Source organism: Nannospalax galili, unplaced genomic scaffold (genome assembly GCF_000622305.1).
Source record: "Nannospalax galili isolate Female #2095 unplaced genomic scaffold, S.galili_v1.0 scaffold107, whole genome shotgun sequence".
Lineage (NCBI taxonomy): Eukaryota > Metazoa > Chordata > Mammalia > Rodentia > Spalacidae > Nannospalax > Nannospalax galili.
Window position 1 is genome coordinate 1083416 of NW_008358490.1, and position 23187 is coordinate 1106602.

The window sequence follows — 23187 nt, forward strand, 5'->3', positions numbered from 1 at the left end:
CCACCCCGCCCGGCAGGACCGCGCGCTGGAGCCCGCTCCGCGTCCCCGCCGCCGGAGGAGGTGCCCGCACGCTCGCGGCGCGCGCCGGCCCCACACAGTCGGCCTGTGGGCGATTTCCTCCGGACCCAGGCTCCCCGCCCGAGGAGGAAGAAGATGCAGACCTTTCTGAAAGGGAAGAGAGTTGGCTACTGGCTGAGTGAGAAGAAAATCAAGAAGCTCAATTTCCAGGCCTTCGCCGAGCTGTGCAGGTAAGGAGGGACACGGCTCCCGGCGCCCCGGGGACCCCCCACCCCCGGCCCGAGCCTGGCTCCCCCCGGCGGGCAAGGGGTGGGCTAGAGCGAAACGGGAAGGAGCGGTGCGCGGGGAGGCTGGCTCGGAGCAGCCAGGTGGCTGCGGGGGGCCGCGGGCTGTGTCCGAGGGGAGCCGGGGCCGGTGTGGGCGATGGGCTCTGACCGCGGCTCTCAGGTGCAATGGGACCCGGCCGGGGGGACCCCCAGTTCTCCAGGGCGGCGGGGTCGCTGCCTGGGGTGGACGGTGGGACCCGGGGAATCCGAGACTCCATGCTGTCAGTCAGGGGCTTGAGGATACTTTTTGGACTGGCGTGTTTTTCTTCCTTCCTCTCCTTCCCCTTGGTGGAGAAGGGTACCAGCGTTTGCGTGGCGCCTACTACGTGCCTCGCGTGTGCTCAGCTCCTGAAACTGTCATTGCATGTCACCCGGCTGAAAGCCCAGTTAAAAGGAATAGCAATACTTGGCTTGTCTGTGGTGATTTGCTGTCTCATTAGAGCCTCGCAGCAGCCTTGCATATGAGCCAGGGTAGTGGATTCTAGACCACGTGTCTGAGAAGGGGGACACCCATCAGAGAGAGGTAGGATGCCTGCCTGGGGTCCCAGGGCTAAGGAGTGGCCGTGCATAGGGAGTGATGGGTGGATGTCTGCGAGGTAGAATGCTGTTCTGCCATCTGGGCTGGGAGGCAGGTTCCCACTGTGCTGGTGCTTCTGTGGTGGAGACTAGGGGCTTTGATGGGTCATATTCTTAATAAATTACAGAAGTGCTGAATCTTGAGTCAGGTGTGCCTTGCCTGGCTCTGCAAAGGCGGCTTTGCCTCTGCAAAGCTGTTGGTTACAGCCTCTTCGCAATGAATGCCTGAGAGAATCCAGCCTTTTGCAAACTCCAGGTGGAACCCTTTTGTTAAGCAGTGTCTCCAGTTGGTAGACTTGACTTTTGAAAATGGGCTTCACTTGTATTTTCAACCTTGGTGGGTCCCCCAGGTCTTGAAGAATTGAACAGTTGGGTTTCCTCATCCCTTGGTGCACAGGGTGGGTAGCAGTCTGAGTTGGCAGTCACAGGGAGGCCTGGCAGCACAGGGCCCCTCATCGCTATCCAGGAGCCTGCTGCTCCTCCACCCCATACAAACCTCACAGGCCCTCCTTCCTCCCAGCTGGAGAGATGATGCTTGTTTATAAGGGGCCCTTGGTTCTGCACCCCTTGGTCCCTGTGTGGGTTTGGCTGCCTTTTCTCAGACAGGCAGGCTTTTCATGGTCAGCTGGGTGTGCAGGGTAGTCCAGAATTCACAAGGAAATCAGGGAGAACTCGAAGCCAGAGCTTTGAAAAAAGCCCATGGCTTGTGGAACTTATTGTGAAAAAGGACAGTTGGACGTTTGTACCATAAATAAAGACACTTGTGGAAAGGGTGCCTTAGACAGCAAAGAAATTTGGAGAAGCCCCTCTGGCATGTTCTGGAAATCCAGTTCTGATGCGAGGTGCTGGAGCTCCCCCTGCTGTCTATAATACTTGGGAAACCCCACTTAATCCCTTGTACTTTTTATTGATAGCTGTCTGGATTTGTGTCACCCTGTGTCTACAACTGAGGCTTGTCGTTGGCCTGGCATGCTTTATTCTGTAATTAGCAGGTTCTAGCAAACACTATTCTAGGCGAGACTAAGGATTGGGTCCTTATGCCAGATCTTCAGTTGGCTTGCCCTTGTGGGCTTTCTTGGCTTTGGAGGGGCCAGGGTCCTCAGGGCTCCCCAGGTGTCAGTCGTTCTCAGGGAAATGTTGATTAATGTCTCTGGAAGGTCTTGTTGGATTCAAGGTTTAATTGCCTTCTTTTGCCCAAATACTGGCTTCAAAGAGATGGCAGAAGGTCTCTGAGTTGTTCTAGAACCCCAGGAACCCACTGTGTCCTTTCATTAGGGTAGCTGTAGATGTTTTGTAGCTTAAGCTTAAGAAGGAAAAGAAAACACCAAAAAAGAGTTTTTCTGTTGCTTATTACTTTCAGGGCAGTGCCCCCTGGTGGCCATATATATATAGGTTGCTAAACATTCCAACTGTTGAGCTAGTGACCCCCGCCTTGACTGTGTTTTGTTTGTTGTGAAAGCCTGAGTGGTCTGAGTGGCCCCGGAGACATTGTGGGTGGACATAGTTGCAATCTTGACGTTCAGGATCTGGGGGTGCGACACTTCTGTATTGACGGATAGTGAATTCTCTATGAATTTACTGATGAAAAAGACCAGGAATGTTGGGAAATGACTTGAACTCTGCTCCAAATGTTTGAGGCAGTATCAGCGCCAGGGAGGATTGCTGGACTGGATTGGGCTGGGTTGAGTGGTTTTGTTGAATGTCATGCCTTGTAAAAATCCTATCTTAGCCAGAAGAGATCATTTCATTGTCTAGCCCTTGTTTTACAGATGGGGAAATGGGTGCCAGAGAGGGCAGGGTTCATTCTTCTTGAACTCCTTGCAGTCCATGCTGGCGACCTTGAGACTGTCTCAGAGGGCAGAGCCTCTCTCCACTCGTTCCTACAGAAGGCACCCTGCTTAACTTCCCAGGGCCCAGCTACTGCTAATTTGTCCCTAGGGACACTTTCCTTGTGAGGTTGAGCTGTGCCCTCTGCAAGTGTGGCATGTTCTGTTTCCTTGAGGGGGTGAACAAGGCCCTTTGGCAGGTGGTTGGAGCCAAGTTTTGGGAGGTGCTCCACCTACGACAGGCAGGTACTAGAGTCAACCTTTTAAATGTGTACCCTGGTAGAATGGAGCCTCGGGCTGGCCAGCAGATGGGCTTTGGACCATCTTGTTTTCAGTGGTGTTGTTTATTCCTGTTCCTTCTCTGAGTCTTCTATGTACACTAACACACTCTTGTGGAGTTCATTTCCCCTCCCACCTGCCTGTCTGTCTCTAATTTAGGAGTGACTTTGAAGCTCCCTCATCCCTTTTCTCTAAGGTTTTTGCAGATGAGGTTCCCAGGGGAAGTGGAGAAGTGAAGCTATGGGTTGGGTCTTGGGAAAGTGTCCTGCGTAGGATGACTGGCCAGCCTGGGTTTCCTGGGTTTATGTTTGTGCTTCTCCTCCTTCTCTCCTTCCTGCTCTTCCTGCTGGGAGACCTGAGTTGTAGATGGTGGGGAACCTTGTGTGTCTGCATTGTAATTTTTGTTTGTTTAGAGACAGGATCTCACTCTATAGTCCACCCTGACCTCAAACTCATGACCATCTTCCTGCCTCAGCCTTCTGAGAGCTGGGATTATAAGAGTGAGCAACCTTACCTGCTTTCCACTGTAATCTTTTTTTTTTTTGGTCTTTTTGAGACAGGGTCTCCCTGTAGCTCCAGCTGTCCTGGAACTCACTATGGAGACCAGGCTGGCCTTGAACTCACAGAGATCCGCCTGCCTCTGCCTCCCAAATGCGGGGATTAAAGGCGTGCACCACCACACCCAGCTCCACTGTAATTTTTAAGGAAGTGCTTGCATGTATGTTATGTCGTGCAAGCTTTCTAGTAGAGATAGGGAAACTGAGGCTTGGGAAGTGTAAGGGACTGTACCACTAGTTGGAGGGCTTCTGTGAGCTCAGCTGGAGTCTCTCCATCTGAGAATATAGCCTCCCTGTTTATTCAGTGTTCTCCTTGCCAGGCTGAGCTGGGTCTTCTTGGAGGCTCCTGCAGCAGGAAAATGTCTGGGAGGTTCTTGTCCTTGAGAAACCTGGAGCTAGCTGGGCCAACTCAGCTTTCTGGAAATGTGCTCACAGAGACATCTCAGACCAAGTTATCGCTGTGTCCTTACTCACTGGGCCCTGCTTGTACAGTTCCCAGAAGGGACTCAGGAGTCTGTTGATGCTCATATTTACCAAGCATCTTCTGGAATTCAGGCCTGGGAATTTGGTATCAACAATAAACATCCTGGAGGCTTGCCAGGGATAGCAAGGTACTATTAGACTTGTCCCTTTCCCTTGGGCTCTTCCCCTTTCTTTTGAGACATTTCACTGTGTAGCTTAGGCTGACTTTGAACTTGACTTCTTTCTGCCTCGGTCTTGTCAACGTTGGGATTACAGGCACTCACAAACAGACCTGGCAGCTTTTTTGTGTGTGGTAGAGATCAAACCCAAAGCTTCATGCATGATAGGCAAGTGCTCTGTCACTTGGTTACTTTCTTAGCCCTATTTCATACTTTAAAATGAGGTTATCTGGAGGTTTCTTTCTGCTGAAATAGCTTAGTATTCTGGGTTGGAATTCTAGGAGATTCTGCAGGAGGAGGAAGGAGGATTTTTACCAGGATCAAATGATGCTGGTCTGTGGGTCGGCATTTGTGTGTTTCAGAGGCTTGGCTTTGCCACAGTCTCAGCTGTGGAGGAGGGAAGAGTCCTGAGTTGGGTTTGCTCTGCAGTAGCAGCAGGAGCAGCAGCAGCAGCAGCAGCAGCTGGAGCAGCAGCAGCAGCAGCAGCAGCACATAAGGAATGCCTGAAACCCAGCCTTGTAAATAAACCCTTTCCTCCAGCTCCTAGATGCAAAGTGGACCTGATGTCAGGCCAGGCATCCATCCAACATGGCTTGTCTTTGACGAAACTGTCTGAGTTTCAGGCCTGGCTTCATGACTGACCACCCATGTGATGCTCATTTGACTTTGTAGATTTAGTATTCTTGGATTTGGCAGTATGTCAGTGAGGTCTGCTAACCGACCCTCTTGCAAGGGGGCTTGTGGATTCGAACCTCTGGTGGGTGGATAGGTGAAGGAGAGGCCCAGCCTGCTTGGGGCTGTTATCCTTTAATACTTAGCCCACCTGACTCTTTTTTTTTTTTTTTTTTTTTTTTTTATAATACTTTGCCCCCCTGAGTTTTTTTTTTTTTTTTTTTTTTTTGGTCCTTTTTTGAGACGGTCTCCCTGTAGCACCAGCTGTCCTGGAACTCACTATGTAGACCAGGCTGGCCTCGAACTCACAAAGATCCGCCTGCCTCTGCCTCCCAAGTGCTGGGATTAAAGGCCCCACCTGACTCTTTACAGTCTCTTGCTCCCAGGCAGCTGCTTCAGGTCCCTATTCTATGAATGGAGAAGCTGAGGAAGTTCTGAATGTGAGGCAGTACTCCCATTTTTGACCTGGTTGTTCAGAAGAATTTGTTTTTGTGAAGTCTTCACTAGTAATCGTATTACTGTTATTAGCAAACGTTTCCTATTTTCTCCCTTTTAAATATTTAGGGCAGAAGATGTAGTTCAGCTGGTAGAGTGCTTGCCCAGCATGTGAGAGGTTCTGGGTTTGATCTCTAACATCAACATAAAACCAGGCTCGTGATGGTGTGTGCCTATAGTCCCAGCACTCTTTAGGTGGAGGGAGGAGGATCAGAAGTTCAAGGTCATACTTGACTATGTATCGAATTTAAGGCCAGTATGGGCTACATGGCATCATGTCTCAATTTTTGTTTTTGTTTCTGATTGAGACAGAGTCAATATGTAGACCTGTCTGGTCTGGCACTTGCTATATATACCAGGCTGGCTTTGAACTCATAAAGACCTGCTGGCCTCTGCCTCTGCCTCTTCTTCCCAAGTGGTGGGATTACAGGCATGAGATACCATGTACCCCCCCACCCTATTTTCTTTTTTTTTTTTTTTCAGTATAGGTACATGTGAAAAAAATTCGGAGGGCCCAAAACACATAATGAAATGTCAGCGTGTTCCTTCTTGACTCTGAGTTCAGCTCCTCAGGGAACTCTGTGGATAGGCTGTCCCCACAGATGTTCATGTGAATGTCCGGGTGCATGGGCCTCCATCCTTATTGTGGTAGAATTGCTTGGTGTAGGGGATTGTGTGTCTTGAAGAAATTCCACATTATTGCTTCCTTTGCAGAAAGTCTATGTCATTCCCTAATTATTATTATTTAAAAAAAAATGACAGTGTGGTCCAGAGCTTGATAGGATGGAGTCTTTTCTCCTGGAGTTGGCCCCTGCTGACCCAGATAGCTTGACATTGAGTGAGTGCCTGTCCCTTGCCAGATGAGTAGTGCTGGGTCAAAGGTCACAGTTGGTCTACTTTTTCTTTCAAGTTCTGAAACTGTTTAACTGTTTCACTTTCACTGATGGTGATGGGGTGGGAGGGCACATTACCCATGTGTTCCCCACATAGCATCTGGACAGATGCAGAGGTGAGAAACAGTACTTTGGGATTGCATTTCTTTCACAGTAGTGAGACTGAGAGGTTCTCCAAGCACCAGGCACAGCTAGCTGGGCTCGAGGTCTGGCAAGCTGGGCATCCCATTCCTAACCATCAGCCTTCCCAGAGTCCGTTGAATGTTTCTGTCTTATAATTAGCAGGTTTGGAGGATTGAGTGGAAGCTTTGGAGTGCACTTCCTGAATGATTGGGTGTAAGAAGAGTTTCTCTTATCTCTGATTTTGAGTCTAGCTGGAAAGCTAATTTTGGAGTGACTGCTATAGTATGTCCTTTTGAAAAGTAATATTCATTTTAGAAAGCAGATCCTCACTCAGGATGCTTCCCTTGCTGACAAAGACACAACTTTCTCCTTACTTGAATTGGTCCACCCCAGTCTTCCATCTTCAGTGCTCCTAAGAAATGGCCTGGAGGTATGACTTATCCCCTGCCACCACCCAGAATGGTCTCCTTGCAAATAGGTCCTTTCTGGGATCTGTGACTGAGGGTATCTATTGGAGCAGGCCTGGCCATTCCCATTGGACTGTTTAAATCTGTCTAGGGCTTTGTCCTGCCTGCTCTGCACCTTCTCAGCAAGCAGCCTTTGTGGCCTACATCTCCCCAGCAGGGCCTCACTGGCTGTTGTCTGGGCCATTCATGGTGTCCAGCTACAGACTGTGACATCCACTCTCCCAGTCCTGGAGTACCATCTCCCTACCTATTTTTAAGGTTCAGTGGGGTGGATCTGTCTCCAGATCTGTGAAGATTTGAGAATCACTCCCAGGAGGGAGCCCTAGACTCCTGTCTCTGCCCAGCCCCCTCCTTAACCATCACCACTTCAGGCCCATGCATGCTGAATGCCCCATTCTGTAAACTGCTCCAAGTGTCCCAGGGTATACCTAGTGGACTCTGCTGTCCCTGGAAGGTGAATCTGAATACACAGTCAGGCCAAAGGCCTTCCCAGTGACAGCTTCTGGGGCGATGTCTCTTTCTCTTTCACATCATCCATTCTTCAGTAGTGCTCTGAGGACATGCCCCTCCCCACCCCAGCTACTGGGTTTATCTTTTCTTTGACTTATGTGCTGCCTTGTTAATCGTCTGTCTCCCTTTAAAAAGTGGGTTCCTCAAAGGGAGAGTTGGGAAGTTTACTGATGAAACACTGGTACCTACCACAGTGCATTATGAGTACTCCAAGGAGTAAGGTGGGGTCAGGATACTGCCTCGTGCTTTTGGATGTCTCTGCATTCCATGAGCCTGTGGCTCAGCCGAAAGTTCTTGTGACTCTGAAGTACTCTGGGTCAGGAGAGAAGCACTTGGGGTGGGAAATGGGAAGAAGGAAGAGGGTAGGCTCTGGGTCAGCCTCATTCATTAGCTCACCAAATCCTGAGTTCTACTCAGTGGCCCTGTGCGGGGTGCTGGTTGTCATCTATTTGAAGATGAAGGAGATGAAGGTGAATTAGATGCATGTCACATGCTGCCAGGTGCAATTAGAACCAGGACACCTGCAAACTGGAGGGAAGTGTGCTGGAGAGGCTGCAGCCATTTGATGCTCTGGTCAGAGAAGGTCTTTCTGAGGAGGTGATATTTAATGAAGGGCTGAGAGCTCCCTCCAGGAGCTGAGAGACCCACAGAGTGGGCAGGATCCCCTGCCTCGGGGCCACAGACCTGGCTGCCTTGGTCATAGCCATGTAACTGAAGGGGGCCATTTAGGAAAGGGCAGGCAGCTCTGGGCATAACTATAAGCTGATGTCTACCTTAACTGGTGTCCATCCAGAGCCTGTTCCTTGAAAGTGTGATGGAGGCCATGTGGGTGATCCTGTGACCTTCCCTACTACCTGAAGGAGGTGCCACCATGTTCTGGAGGCTAAGGACAGGCCTCCTTACTTTAGCCTTTGTGTTCAGGAAATCATGAACTGTAGGCCCAAGGTTGGGGTGAGTGGGCCCTAGACTAGCCGATCTTGCCTAGAATTCAGAGTAGGCCCAGGGCTGGTGGAGGACCCATTTGATGCTTGTGCCTTTTGGCAGTCATTTGTTACTGACTAGTGCTTGCCCCACTTACTCAGTTAAAGGTACCTGGGCCATTGGTAAGACACATGTCCTTGGCTAGCTATCTTAGCTAGAGGGCAAAGCTTCTCTAGGCAAAAGGGCTGGAGAGTTTCCTTGTGGAGTACCCTGGTGATTCTTTTGGAAGATTCAAATGGTCATTTCCTAACTGTTACTAGACCTCATACCAAAACTCATGTGTAGGCTGCACTGAGTGACGCAGGCTGAACCAAGGCTGAACAAGTTCCTGCCACAGGCTTCCCAGCAAGACCTTTTCACAAGGGCATGTTGAGGCACAAGTTCCTAGGTAGGTGGTCTATGCACAAAGCCTTTGGTTCTCAGTGCTGGGTCTCTGCCCCTGCTCATACTAGGTCTCGCACTAGAGGTCCTCATGCCTTGGAACCCCATCCCATGGTAGAGAGGCAAGGCAGGGCCACCAGGCCGTTACCCAGCTCCACCTGCTGGTTGCCACCATTTGGGAAATCTGTTCTCCTTACCTTTTAAGATTTCATATCTCTGGCTGCTAGCTTGCCCTGGAGAATACTGAAAGGAGCTAGTTTTGCCCAGGAGACATTCCTGGGGCCTGGCCAGATGAGACCTTGATTATCTGAGAATGTTCCAGGCTTGAGGGAGAGATGAGGACACAGCCTGAGGTATGTTCCTCAACTTCTAGACCCCTCAGCAGCGGGCTGTGTGTGGCCTGGTTCCTTCACAGTGCTTCTGGGCTCAAGCTGGGAAGCAGGATGTGGCCTGTGCAGGTGGCTGCTGTGCTTTTCCTTCTTTCTGCTGCCTTTTACGAGACTAGCTCTGCTAGCATCAGATCTCGGAGGCTACTGGGACTGGCACAGGCGAGGCATAATTGTGGATGGGAAACCTCTTCCAGGTGGGTGGTGCATCTGAGTTTCCTAGATGGGAACTCAGGGAGAGCTGGGATTCCCCTGTAGGGCTGGTTGACTCTTGAAACCGCCCTGTATCCACCCTGCCGGGTCACTTTCATCTTGAATATAACATCCAGCCACCTTCCACTTGGCACCCAGTTTCAGAGGAAAATCAAAGGGTTGTTATCTGAGCATCCTGGGTGTGCATTTGCTGTCCCAGGTGGTGGGTGGTGGAGATGGCTGTGAGCTCAGAGCTGAAGACTTGGCCATCTGGCCACAGTGACTGCATGGGCAATTCCTTCTCCCCAGCCTCTGTTCTTCCCGGGGGGTAGGGGGAACGGGGGACTGTGGCAGGTGCTTATTGAAGGATAGGGTCCCTAGGCCTTCCTAAGGTAGCTTTTCCTGTACAGGATTTTTCTGGGGAGGGGGGTGTTCTCTACTTCTCCCAGGAGAGCTGAGGGTGTCAGATGGGTGCAGGCGGTTGTGGGGGGGGGGAGCAGAGAGGCCTCTTGCTAACAGTTTCACTTTCATTTCTGCCTTACACCCCATTTCTAACCAGCAGCCAGGGCTGGGCTGCTGAACTGAGGAAACATCCGGTCCCCACCCTGGGGCATTTGCCCTAGTGTGGTTCCCAGACCTCTCCTCCTTCTGGAATGAATCTGGGGGTGGTCTTGGCATCTTCCTTTAAAAAAAGCATCTTATTCATTCTTCCGTGTGATCATAGGGTAGGTACCTATGAGTGCCTGCTGTATGCTGGCCACCTGGGGAGTCAGGACAGCCAAGTGAGTCCTTTTAGGGCTGCTGTTTGACCACAATGTGTCAGGCTGGAGGTCTCTCAGGACCCTAGGTTCAGAGGAATAAAGCCACTTGGACCTGCTTGTCTCTCTGTGAAATTTCCTCTTCCCCCTTGCCTCTTCCTACCTATCTCTTGGAAATGGAAGAGAGGCTCTGAAGGACGATTGTGGAGCTAGCAGGCAAGGAATTCAGATTTGAACCTGTCTTGTCTGACACTAAAGCTTAAAGATTTTATTCAAGTCCTGATATTCATTATGGCATCCTTGAAAGGTATGCTGGCCATGTCACCAGGGCCTGTTGCTCCCTCCCTGGGGCAAGCCTGACTGGTGACTCAGTGGTATTGGGGTACAGAAATAGTTTTTCCCGAACCTCTTTCTTCACCTTGAACCAGATATAGTCACAAAGTGGTCTGTGCTTAAGGAGGTTTGAACTTGGCCCCCGTGCTGCTTTGGAAAGGGTTGAAGCTGTGTGATGACTGGGAGGCCCAGGCCCAGCTTCTGGCTTTTGTAGATCTGATGTGCCCCTGCTCATGAGGAATGTGCTCCTTTGTATGGTGGTACAGCTGTCATGGGCTGCCTGTAGCAGTGATACCTGCTCTGTGAGAGCTCAGCTGGCTTACAAGGCACAACAGGTCCTGTTTAGAGACACCCCCCACCCCCAGCTTCGAGCTGGATGCTCATAAGACTCTCTACCACCCTGTATGTGGAAATTCAGGCTTGGAGAAAGATTCCTTCCTGGGATTTCATGGTTGGTCCTTCTAGGCTGTGGGATTTGAATGTTTTGGTGAGGCCAAAGCTCACATCCTTGACCATGCTTTGCTTGCTTGGAGGTGTCAGGTGCTGACTCACTTAAAGCCATTGAGGTCAGGATGCTGGGCCTCTCCGGGGAGATTGCCAACAGTGTGGTTTTCTGTTCTGTGGTGCGGAGGGCAGGCGGCCTTGTTTGTAGAGGATCAGTCTGGACTCTGTGGAGGGCTGAAGCTGTGTGGTAGGGTAGAGATTCTGTTTATGCATGAGGCCATGTGACCCACTCCTACTGTTTAACTTTTATTCATGTCCCTTTTCAGGGCCAGTTTGGGGACTCTGGAACTTTATCCACTAAAGCTGGATGTTTAGAAGGTTTAGAAAGCTGCTTAAAAAGATTCCCAAAGTCTGGGAATTTCTTGGGAATATTATTTTTGGGAAATAAAAACTCTGGGCTTCAGAAGGGAGGCTGCAGATTTAATTCTGGCTGTGTGACTTTGGTCCATGGGACTTAACTTCTCTGAGCCTTTAGTTTCTATAGGTAGAGTGGTGTTCTAGTTTGCTTTCAATTGCTGTGACAAAACACTCTGAACAATATCAACTTGGGGAGGAAAGGGTTTATTTGGCTTACATCTCCCAGGTCACTGAGGGAGTCCAAGGTTGGAACTCAGGGCAGGAACCTAGAGGCAGGAGCTGAAGCACAGGCCATGGAGGAACACTGGTTTGCTCCCCTGGCCTGTGCTCAGTCTGCTTTCTTATACAACACAGGCCTACCTGCCTAGGGTTGACACCACACACAGTGGGGCTGGGTCCTCTCATATCACTCAACAATCAAGAAAATGCCTCACAGACATGGCCACAGGCCAATCCAATGGAGGAAATTCTCCAATTGAAGCTCCCCCTACCTAGGTGTGTCAAGTTGAGAACCAAAGCTATCCAGTTCATGGGAATTGTAATACAAGCTTGCCCTTGTGCAGACAGTGAATGAGGGCATCTCAAAGGCTGTCTGTTGCTGTTCATCAACAGTTCTGACTTGAGTATTCCTGGAAGGTATGGAAGATGGAACAAGGCAGAAATGAAGCCTTTTGGTTGGATTCCTGTTACAGCAGGAGACAGTGGGGAATTGAAATCCTGATCGACCCTCTTTACTAGGTGGGTGATCCAGGTGTGGATTTATGGGTCCCTGTTTCCTCCTTGGTAGGACTTTCCCTTGCACTGTGCCTCAGAGGGGCTCAGTATGCACACACTTCCCTCCTTTCTCCAGTAGGCCAGAGGCCACCCCTGGAAGGAACTGCTCCTCAGTCATCTGAGTCACGTAGGTGACAAGGTAACCTTGCTCTGCTGGTGAGGTGTGGAGATTCATGATGGTAGAAGAGTAGTTGTTTAGAACCTTTGAGCCGCAAGGGTCCTTACAGGTGCAGATGTGCAGCTCAGAGGGGAAGGCTCTGTAGGTCCCTTGCTTGTGGATGTTGGGTCTGACAGCTCTGGTGGCCTCGCATGACCTTCCTTTGTTTCCAGGGAATCTGAGAACTGCCAGACTAGGGTTATTCACTGGCGGATCTTGTCCCTAGCCAGGCAGAGTTATTTTTGTCAGTGGGCCCAAGGTGTGTGGTATTTGTATCCCCCCTATTCCCAGTGGTCTTTCTTTTAGCCTTCTGGGAATTCTTTGAGTTTGGGGTACTATCCTCGGTAGGGAGGATTGAGTGGGTATCCGTTTACCTGAGGTAGCCGTATGGGATGTGATGAGTTCTGTGTGTGTTTCTGCATCAGCAGTGCATTGGGACTGGGCCTCGTGCATGCAAATCTATTCCTGTTGCTGGGTCCTCCCACCTCTCTCACTCGTGAATCAACAACTGTGGTGAATTGTGGGAATAAGGTGGATGGTCTAAGGGGAATATTGATTGTATGGCTAGTCTTACAAGCTGCAGGGTGGTTAGGTTCAGATAGAAACCTGGGTACCTCCTGGATCCTGTGATAGAGGGTGATATACTGACTCTTAATTCATGGAGAATCTGCTTTCAAGTATAGGTGAATTCAGGGCCAAAAGTAATGGCCCTTGTAGCCTGGCATCTGTTTGCTTCCCTAGTCTCGTCTACTCGATTTATTCTCAAGCTCATGTGGTGCAAGGTGAGCCCTCACAGCTGGCTTCTATTCCGTGCAGTGTCGGACTGAGTTCCTTAGTGTGTTCCCTCGTTTGTTCTCTGTCACAACCCTGTGAAGGCTGTTTTCAGTACCCTGGTTTCCTCACCAAACTTGACTGGGGTCATATAGCTCATGGGTGTGAGAGTTGGTTTAGAACTGGGCTTGTCAGCTCTGGGGCACCCCCCTGTATCCTTGGCCTAGGCTCACAGGAATAACGATTCATTGTGGTCAGTCATTCTGAGCCATACACCTGTTTCTGAGCCAGGACTTTATCTAGGGGTTGCTGTGTACCTGGATGGCGGTAGTGGGTGCCATTCCTTGTGCAGGGTCTGAGTGGAGACAAGGTGGATCCCTAGATGGAAGCTGTTCCTGGAGGCAGTAGGATAGAGATGGCAGCCAGGGCCAGGAGAAGGGCTTCCCTGGTTCTGGGTGCCATTGGCCAGCCAGGTGAGAGCAAGGACTTCTGTCCATCAGCTTTTAGCTCTGGACTGCAATTGTGACCTGGGTTGGAGCCTGAGGTTTCATACACAGTGTCCAGGGCTAGGATGCCATTCCTAAGATGAGAGAGTGAGTGCCTCTATTGAGTCAGAGCCCAAAGCAAAATCTTGGTATCACCTTTCTCCTTAAGTAAGTCTGATTCTGGCTTCTTCCTATATTAAGTCAAATCTGAGGAACCTGGGTCAGAAGGCCAGTGGATGGGCATCCTTAGGGGAGCACTGGTATCTTCCTGCCATGTGGGTGGGATTTCACAAGGTCCTGGAGAGGCAACCCGGCACCCTCAGAGTGAAAGATGATGGTGCTGTGTGGACCTTGGGGTTTTGACACTGAAGTGTTTTGGAGTGAAACAGTCTTGTGTTATGTAAACACATCAGCCTGTTGCCATTTGGCTGTGTTCTGCTTGGGGGAGAGTTGAGTTGTCTATCTGCTAGGATCCCTGAGGAGTCTGTGAACCCAGGAGCAGCTATGGCTGTTTGATTGGGTCGTTGGATCTAGAGGGGGTTCTGGTTGGGGGGGTCGTTGACCTGTCTAGGTCTCAGCTCCAGTGATGTGCCAAGCCAGGTCTGGGCATCCTCATGGGAGCTGGGAGTCAGCCTGGGAGAATTTCCACCTGGAAAGGGTGAGAAAGTAGCTGCTAAACTGCTGCCTGCCACAAACCCCACTGTCCCCCCCACCTGAGGACCCTGTGCAAAGTGGGCAGGTAGCAACCAGGGGAAGGCTTAGGCTAGTGGGGCCTGGTTAGAATTTTGGGGTCCCTTGGTCCTTCCTAGAGTGAGGAGGAGACCTGCTTTCCTGTGCTTGCTCAACTTCAGTTGGGTAGCCAGCTTCTAAGAGGAAGGAACCCCAATAGTGATGGCCAGGTTGGACAGCTAGGTGGAGGCAGTGCTGTGTGACGCTCTGGAAGGGAGGACTGTTCTCAGCCTTCCTCTTTTTGTAGCCACCAGGGACAGAAGGGCTGGCCTGACCTTTGTCCACTGTGACGAATCCTCTTGGGCCTTGAGCTGTCCTGGGAGGCAGAGACTGGGCCAGAGCTCAGCCCCAGTTTGTATTTAGCCATGTGGGGTTGTCACAGTCCCTACATCAGGGCCTAGCTCAAAGTTCCTGGGAAGTGAACTCCAGCTGTGGGGCTGGAGAGCAGAACAACTCAGGGCAGTGTCAGCTGTCCTAGGCGGCCTTGAGGAGGGCTTGTCAGCTAACGAAGTCAAAGTGCTGGAAACTGAAACCAAGCTCAGTAAGTTGAGGGACTTGACCCATGCAATTCTGAGAAGCCTCTCTGGGGCCCAGCTTACAGCCTACTGTGTGTGGCACCAAGCAACCTTTGTTAAAAAGGAAACTGGATGTGGTAGTTCACACAGTAACCCTAGTCCAGGGGAGGTTGAAGTAGGAGGATCTTGAGTTCAAGACCAGCCTGGGCTAAATAGTGAAACTCTGACTCAAAACAAAATAATCACACACACAAAAAACCAAAACCAAAAAGTACTACTGCTTATGCTCAAACATCAAATGGCACCAGGGCGTGCGACAGAGTCCCTTCACATCAAACCAGTTCCCAGAGGCAGCTGCCTTCTTAAAAGGTATCCTCAGACCTCATAAACAAATGTGAGAATGGCTCATCTCTCCTACACTTCACTTTTCTTCACGTAAAGATGCTTACAGATGATTCCATATCCGCACTGATGTTGAATTATCAGCATTCAGGAAGTAACTCAGATAGTTTTCCTTTGCTATTTTGGGCAGCCTTGGACTATTATGTGCCTATCAGTCTCCTTTGGAGACTAGGCCTGCCCCAGGGCTCATGGTGGCTCTTTCCCCTTGTCCTAGTCAACTCAGGCTTAACATATACCACAGCTTTGGGGCTTCAAGCTCAGGTATTCAGTTAACCTGCTTGGAGACTGGAAGTCCAGGTAAAGCTTGTAGGTCTGGCTCTTGGTGAAGCCTTTCCTCCCAGCATAGAAGCAATTGCCTCTTTGGTGTGTTGGCTTATGGGGAGGAGAGAGTGAACTGTTCTTTCCATTTTCATACAAGTGTCGGTCTCAACATGGGAGCCCCACCCTTGTGACCCCATCTAAACCTAATTAATTCCCAAAGGCTTCATTTCCCAATATTACCACATTGGAGAGGAGGGCTTCAACTTCTGAGTTTTAGGGGGACATAGACCTTTAGTCTAACATCTCTCTTGCACTGCAGAGGTGCTCCATGGCATGAGTCACTGCTTCCCTGAAGCTGGGAGGGGCTTCAACATGTGGCCCCCAGGTGAGATGCTGTGTGGGAGTCAGGCTATCAGGTGTGTTGAAACCAGGCCAGCACCCAGGACATGACCAAACTCAGGTAGGTGTTGGGCTCTTTAAAATGGAGTATCAGCATTCATTATACTCATCCATGTCCCCACCAGCCATGGGGTAGTTGGAGGACTGAATTGGTGGAGATGGGTTCTAGTACAGAATGAAAGGTCTGATTCTAACTTACCATCTTTTCTTGCTTAAGACTCATTTGAGGGCTGATTGTTCTCAAAACTGGTCCAAAGGCAGGCTGTCAGCGTGGCCCTTAACCCAGGGAGGCCTGATATTGGTCCATAGCTCCTTCCTGCCATCCTAGCTGGGGCCTGTGGAGGTCTGGGGAGGGTCCTCATCTGGGGAGGGCCCAATAAGGCTGCTTTCCTTAGCTGCCCCCAGGCCTTCCAGCGAAGCCTCTTCCACCCCTGCCTTTTCCCCATCCACTTCTGAGAGGGACCCTCCCACCCCGACACCTGGCTTGCACTGTGCCACAGCTGAAGGAAATGAAAGGTTTTCAACCCCCCCCGCCCCCCAGCTTTAGTCCTCAGCAGACAATTAGCATCAAACTACACTTTGAAAAGACCTGCTTTTCTACCCACAGCCCGCATTTCCTTTTTGTGTAGCTCTTCCCTTTTCCTAGCTAATCACCACAGAGTTGAGTTCACCATACATGTAGCATTTTGGTTTCTGCTTTCTACATGTATCATTGTAGTGTAAACAGATTCCATGTTTATACTTGATACAGTCTTTACCTTCTTTTTTCATTTTTAGGTTTTGGAACATCTTAAGCACACAGTCTATCACTGAGCTACAGCCCCAGTCCTATAGAATGGCATTTAAAATTTTTATTTTCATCAAATTTTTTATTATAAAAATCTCTAACATATACAGAAGACTAATAAAATCAACACCGTACCCTGCCTGTCCTCCTTAATTAGTACTACCATGTGGGTTCTGGGAACTGAACTGTGTCCTTTACAAGAGCAACCAGTGCTCTTTACCACTGAGCCATCTCTCTAGCCCTGAGAATGATTATTTTGTTTTATTTTATTATTTTATTTTAATTTTATTCCCTGTAGCCCCAGCTGGCTGGCCTCAAACTCACAGAGATCTACCTGCCTCTGCCTCCAGAGTGCTGGGATTAAAGGCATGCACTATAACACCTGGTGAGAGTGATTATTTGTTTTTACTATATTTGATTTGTTATTTTTATTTTATGTGTATGAGTGTATTGCCTGCATATATATGAGTGCATCTGTGTCATGCAATGCTGTAGAGGTCAGAAGTGTGCGTCGGATTCCCCTGAAACTGGAGTTAAGGACAGTTCTTAGCTGCCATGTGGGTGCTGGGAATCAAAGCTGGGTCCTTTTCAAGAGCAGGTCAGTGCTCTTAACCACTGAGCCATCTCACCAACCCCGAGAGTGATTATTTTTGATTATTATAGAATAGATGTACTTTTTGCCTATGCTATGCTTTGTTGAGATATAATCTTACTCAGTATTTAGGTTAATTTTTGTTTTCTTGCCGGAGTAGACAACACTACATTGGACATCTTTGTGAATATAAATATCTTCCTTTTCTGATTCCAGCACATGGAGTAGCCCTTTCTAAAAATATTTTACTTGTTTCGATTTTATGTGCATGAGTATATTACCTGTATATGTGTAAGTGCAGTATATTACCTGTATATGTGTAAGTCATCAGATCTCCTGGAACCAGAGTTAGGGACGATTGTTAGCAGCTGTGTGGGTGTTGGGACTTGAACCCAGGTCCTCTGTAAGAGCAACCAGTGCTCTTAACCGCTGAGCCATCTCTTCAGCCCCAAAGTAACCCTCTTGACAGTTAACTGCTGACAGGCCCTGCTGGCTTTAACCAGTAACATTTGTTGAGCTCACTGCTCTGATACTGGATCCAACCTTGTGGTTCTGATCTCACCTGGGTTCCCTTGTGTATCTGTGGTCAGTTGCACGTCAGCAGGGGACTGTGCAGTCGGGGCTTGGCTTTTGGTTAGCTATAGCGATGGGAATGACCTAGCCATCTGCTTCCTCCTCTAGCAGGCCACCTGGTTTGTTCCTGCCCTGGAAGAAAAGGGCTTTAGACATTTTCAAGGTCCCTTAGGCCATAGTCTGTTTGCTTCAACAAAACCCAAGGCCAGCCCAAATTCAGGAGGTAACAAAACAACAGGAACAACAGCAGCAGCACTTCACCTCATGGTCGTGACAAAGCCATTGCAGAGGACATAGATACAGGAGGGGCCAGGTGTCAGGACAGTTCTGCACACAGGTATGTGATCTGACCCTTTGCCCTAGCCAGGGAACCCATATACCCTTCCTGAGTCAGTGCCTGGCAAACGCTTAGCTGGTGCTCTGCCAGGCATGGCGGGGAGTAGAGAGTTAGGTCCTTGCTTTGGGGCATTCTGGTTGCTCATTCTTGGGTGGATTCCACAAGGAATGAATGTGTAGGCAGCATTCAGAAAGTGTTTCTGAACCCTCTGTGCCCAGATCAAGCTAGGTTTCCCTGTTTTGGTTGTGTGGGAATTTACCTCTGTTTAAGGAGAGGAGGCACATGTGAGTGACTGACTGACGGAACTTGAGAGTGTCATCTTCTTAGGCAGTGGTACATGTTATACTCTCGGGATGTCAAACACTGAATGAGAAGCCTCCCAGCATCCCATGGCCTGCACAGCTCTTGGTGGGTGGCAGTGCCCTGGAGCTGGTCTTTCTGGCTTGGGTGGACATGTCCTCTGGACACAGAAAGGCTTCTGCTTGCAAGGCAGCCTGAGCCCTGGCAGGCTTCAGTTCTTGCTCTTCCTCCAGCTGCCTGCACAGAAGGCACAGGTGTTGGCTTTGGAACAGATAGGACCTGGGTCTAAATTTGCTTCTGCCATTGCCCAGCACCATGGATTGAGGCAAAACATTGAGCTTCCCTGAACCTCAGTTTCTATATCTGTGGGATTAAACAAAGCCTTTCTTAATGTGCACAGTGGCGTCAGTGGCAAGGAAAAGCATAAAAGCCCCAGGTGTACCATGGGTACAATGGTAGGTGTGAACTTCACATACCATTTGGAGAACACCATGGAGTCTGGAGGTGGCTCCCTGGTTGTATCCTGACTGTCCTGCTGGGAAGCATGATGATTTGGAGGGCATGGCACACCCCTAAGCTTCCACTGGGGTAAAGTACTCCCTGCATTGAAGGGCCAGTGTGAGGGGCAGATGAAGTGTCTTTGGGTAGTGTTTTACAAGGGCCAACATTGGATCACATGGTTAACTTTAAGCCTGTCCTGAGGGCTGAGTTCTCCTGATAGCTACTTTGGGCTAGCTGTGGTATTCACAGGCGAGTCCTGGGTTTCCCCCAGCTTCCCCAAGCTGGCCAGGGCCCATGTGAGTTTCTAGAGTAGGTGTCAGCAGTAATGTACCTCTGCCGCTGGTTTCTTTTCCTTCTTCTAAAAGTGCTGATCCATCCCCAACCATGACTTGTGTTCTTTCCCCCGAGGGGACTGTCTTCAGGTACAGTTAACCTCCCCAACACAGATGAAGAAAGAGAGGCTCCTCATGGGGGTTGAGTGACCTCTCCTGGACCATGGCCCCCACCCTACCCAATGCTGGGACAGTGAGCTGGCAGGAACATCCTGGAGCTGAGAGAACTTTGGTCTGTCTGGAGCTTGGCTTTGAGAACAAGTGTTGGGAATGAACCTGTTATACAGGATCCAATCCACCCTCATTGGAAAGCTAGGGCTTTGTCCTGAGGGCCAGGGGAGCTGCTATAGGTCTAGAAAACTTGATTGTCTCTGGAGGACAGATGGGGGACAGCAAAGCTAGGGGTAGGGGCATTGCTTTATTGTTTAAGCAGTGATGACCTGGATAGTGAGGTGGCTGCAGAAATGGACTGATGGCCAGATCTGAGGTCACTTGGAATACCTTAGTACTTGGGGTATGGTCCAGGACAGGCCCCCTAAGAACTGGGAACCTGAGAGAGCTGCTGAGTGTCCCTTTACCTCAGACCCACAGGCCCAGACCTATGCTCTAACACCTAGACTTCTGAAGAGGACCAAGTGCCCCAGGAGGATGGGCTTGCCACTGAGGTCTGCACACATATTATCCCTTGACTCTGTCTAGGAGCTGTGGGCTGAGAAGCCAAGGGGGGCACTTTTCCATCCTCATGAGCCCAACAAGGACCCAGTGTGATGAGAGCAGCATGGATTTGATTTGGGCAGAGGCAGTCTGTATCCACATTCCTCCCTTCCTGGCCTGAAAATGCCTGGTCTAACGGTGGCTTAGCCTTTTCTGGACCTCACCTTCCATGTCTAAGGAGGTACTGCTGCTGTTGTCAAAACTAAGTGGGAGGGATGGGGGTGGCCCTGAGTTGATGCTTCTTGAGTGCTAGTCCTCATTTGGCCTCCATCAGTGTCTTGAGTTATGTCATACCCAAAATTTGCAGACAAGATAATCGAGGCATAGAGTGCAGCACCTTGCTGTAGGAGGCATCTAGATGTGAGGCTGGCCTTCTTAGTAGCTGGCTGCCCTTAGCATTTAAATCTGCAAGGAAGATAGAAGTGTGCTGGGTGCTGGAAGGAAGGCTTTGAGCCGGACGTGTGGGGAGCAGGGCAGCACCTGTGCTAAGTCCCTGGTTGGTGCTCTCCCTGGCCTTCTGGAAGTGCTGCTCTGGGTACTGCCTGGTTCTGGTGCTTTTGTTGGCTCCATTCTTTCTGCCTATAGGGAGGGGCTTGGGCTGCTGGTAAAACATTTGTTGGGCCGATGCTGTAATCATACTGCAAGGAGACTTGCAATTATATCTGCGTTTGGGAAGCTAATTTTCAAGAGTGTTTTTTCCTTCCCAATTATGTGCAATCAGCCAGCCAGTGCTCTTGGGATCCTCTATCCCTCTTCAGCTGAGAGGCACCTGCTTTTCTCTTCCTGCCTTTCCTTCCAGCTCTTGGCTGCCAGGATACCCCAGTGAATCCTTTTTTGTGGAGACAGTTAGGGATGAGAGACAGAAGTGGAAGGGTGAGACCGCACTCTGGCATGGCTCCAGGTTAGGTACTGGTGTCTGTCTTCAGCAGGAGGCACAGGTTGGTGGAACAGCTGTTGGCATGTGACATTTCAGTTTGAGCACTGAGTGGTAGGACTCATGTGGATGCAAGTGACAGCAGCCCCAGTTCAGATGAGCTTAAGCAAAAGGCAAGTTTCTGGACCCAGACAGTCTAGCCATAAAAGGACCCCTCAGGCCTCAAGTTGTCACTCTTGTCCTGGCACAGCCACTTGGGATCTTTTCTGTGTTCTAAACGCTGCTGGTGTAAACTCTGTCCTGCCTCAGGACCTTTGCATACATATGCTGCTCCCGCTTCCCAGCAGGCTCCTTCCCTCTCCTACCACTGGTTCCTCCTAGCCTTAGAACTTGGTGGGCCCCCATTCCCCGTCTTAGTTCAGTGTTTGCTTGCTAACTGTCTTCTGCTCACTGTGCCCTTCTTGAGGACTAGAACCTCAAGGTTTCACTGTCATGGTCCAGTGGTGAAATGCCTGGCCCCTAGTAGGTGTTTAAGAAGAATGCATGAATTGAATGGATGAACACAGTAGTGCTTATTATGAGGGACTCGTGGGAATGCCAGTCACCTGGAGGAATTTAGTTTGAGAAACGAAACTTCTTGACCCTCCCACTCTGCAGACCGGACTCATTGCTCTCTCTCGAGCCCCATTCTGATTCATTTCTGGACAGCCACTGGCTTTCTGAGTCAGGGACTGGGCTGCGAGTTGGAACAGCCCAGACTCTTCATGGTCCTTCGAGAGAGAGGAGATAGGTCAGGAGCAGGCATCTTGCTAGGCCTCTGGTGTCTGGCTGATGGCCCTGGCAGGCCCTTGGTCTCTCCACAGTGGCTTTTGTCCTATACCCTCTGAAGGGTCCTTCCTTAGAGAGGTTTTAGTGGTGGATTATGGAAAGGGGGATGTTTCTGGTGTGGAGGTGGATCGTGGGCAGGTAGTTACTGTGTGTGGGAATCATCCTGTGTGCCAGGTGTGCAAGGAACGGATGGGGTGTGGACCCAGGATGGGGAGGTGGCACCTGTTACGGGCCCTGGTGCCAGGTGGTGAGAGAAGCTGCATGAGGGTGTGACAAAGCAAGATGGTGAGGTGAGTCACACTTCCGAAGGTCGCTGGCTGGAGGGTGAACTTGTGGGACCTAGCTGGAGATTCGCCTGCTGGCCAGAGGGGCACAGGTTTGTGCTGCTCCTGCTGCCTACCGGCGTGTTCTCCCTCTAGTTGGAATTAGATATTCCCATTTTTGTCATTTCTTTTGCCCAGGGCCCTGGCTCTTGGCATTGGTGTATTGGCTGCTGTGACCCCAGTGTGGGGCTCTGAGGGATTATCGCAGATGTTTGGGGCCTGTTGCCATGACTCCCAGCTGCAGAGACTGGCAGAGCCTGAGGACTGGGTAGAAAGGAGGTGGGGGCATGTTCCTGCCCTTCTGGAGCTGGCAGTGGAGTCCTCTGAGGCCGCAGGCCTGTCCTTGCCTCTTCCAGAGGCCTTGCTGCCTGTGCCTTCCCATGTTCTGCAGTCCTGTGACACAGCTGACTCTTCTCTTGTTGGCAGGTTCAGAAACCTATAGAGTTGGGAGGGACTCCCAAGACATTAGTTCTACCTCCTACATGCATCATTCTCCTCTCCCTGACTGCTGGCATCTGGAGTCTGCTTGACCCTCTCGCCTTGCAGAGATCAATGCTTGACTGGGAGTCCTACTCTGGGAGCTGACCACCTCTTCCTGCAATTTAGTGGGCATCTGCTTCCTCATCCCTTCTGTTTCTTAGAAGGCTTCTTCTGCTTGGAAAATCTTTTCTGTGCAGAGGGAGGACCAGGGGAACCCTGGCCTCTCCTAATTCTGGATCTTCGATGACCCAAGGCATCTCCAGGCCTCAGTATTCCTGGATGCTTGAGACTAGTCCTGTCCCTTCAGGGAGTGCTTTCTGTGCCCTTGACCTTCAGTCTCTGCCAGGGGCTGTTCCTCATTCCCTTAGGGATCAAGGCTCTGAGGGGGGATTTTAGCCAGGCTGGGGGTGGTGGTGGTGATAGTGGTGGTGGTGAGGGAGGGATGGGCAGGCTGGGGGAGGAGAGGCAGCTCTGTCCAGAACGCTTTCTCTGCCAAATATCCCAGAGGCCTTACCCAGGAGACCCAAGACCCACGCCAGCCAGGCTGTATCCTTCTCCCAGGGCTACCATGCATTGTCGTAGGATGAGGAGGCCCTTGCTGATAGACAACTCCTAATTTTGATTGTGGCTCTACTTTTCACTTGCTCTTAATCTTGGGCAGAGTTTTAACCACTTGGAATCTGCTACCCATGTATGACCATCCTGTGCAGCAGGGCAGGTATGGAAGTTAACCTTGATGAATAGCTCAGTGCGTGAGTGATGCCTGGTGCTAGTGGGC

The 23187-nt window shown here is 50.4% G+C and overlaps 1 protein-coding gene across 3 annotated transcripts in view; it reads left to right on the forward strand.

Annotated features, from left to right (window-relative positions):
- The first annotated feature begins 6 nt into the window (after nucleotides 1–6).
- The window catches only part of Itpk1 (inositol-tetrakisphosphate 1-kinase), a 147460-nt gene continuing 124279 nt past the window's right edge, over nucleotides 7–23187 (forward strand). For 2 of the 3 annotated variants that reach the window (XM_008821715.2, XM_029557968.1), the window contains exon 1: nucleotides 7–248. In XM_008821715.2, coding sequence (XP_008819937.1) covers nucleotides 154–248 — 95 coding nt within the window. In that variant the 5' untranslated portion in view covers nucleotides 7–153. The remainder of the gene's footprint in view (nucleotides 249–23187) is intronic. The other variant, XM_008821716.2, reaches the window with a different exon arrangement.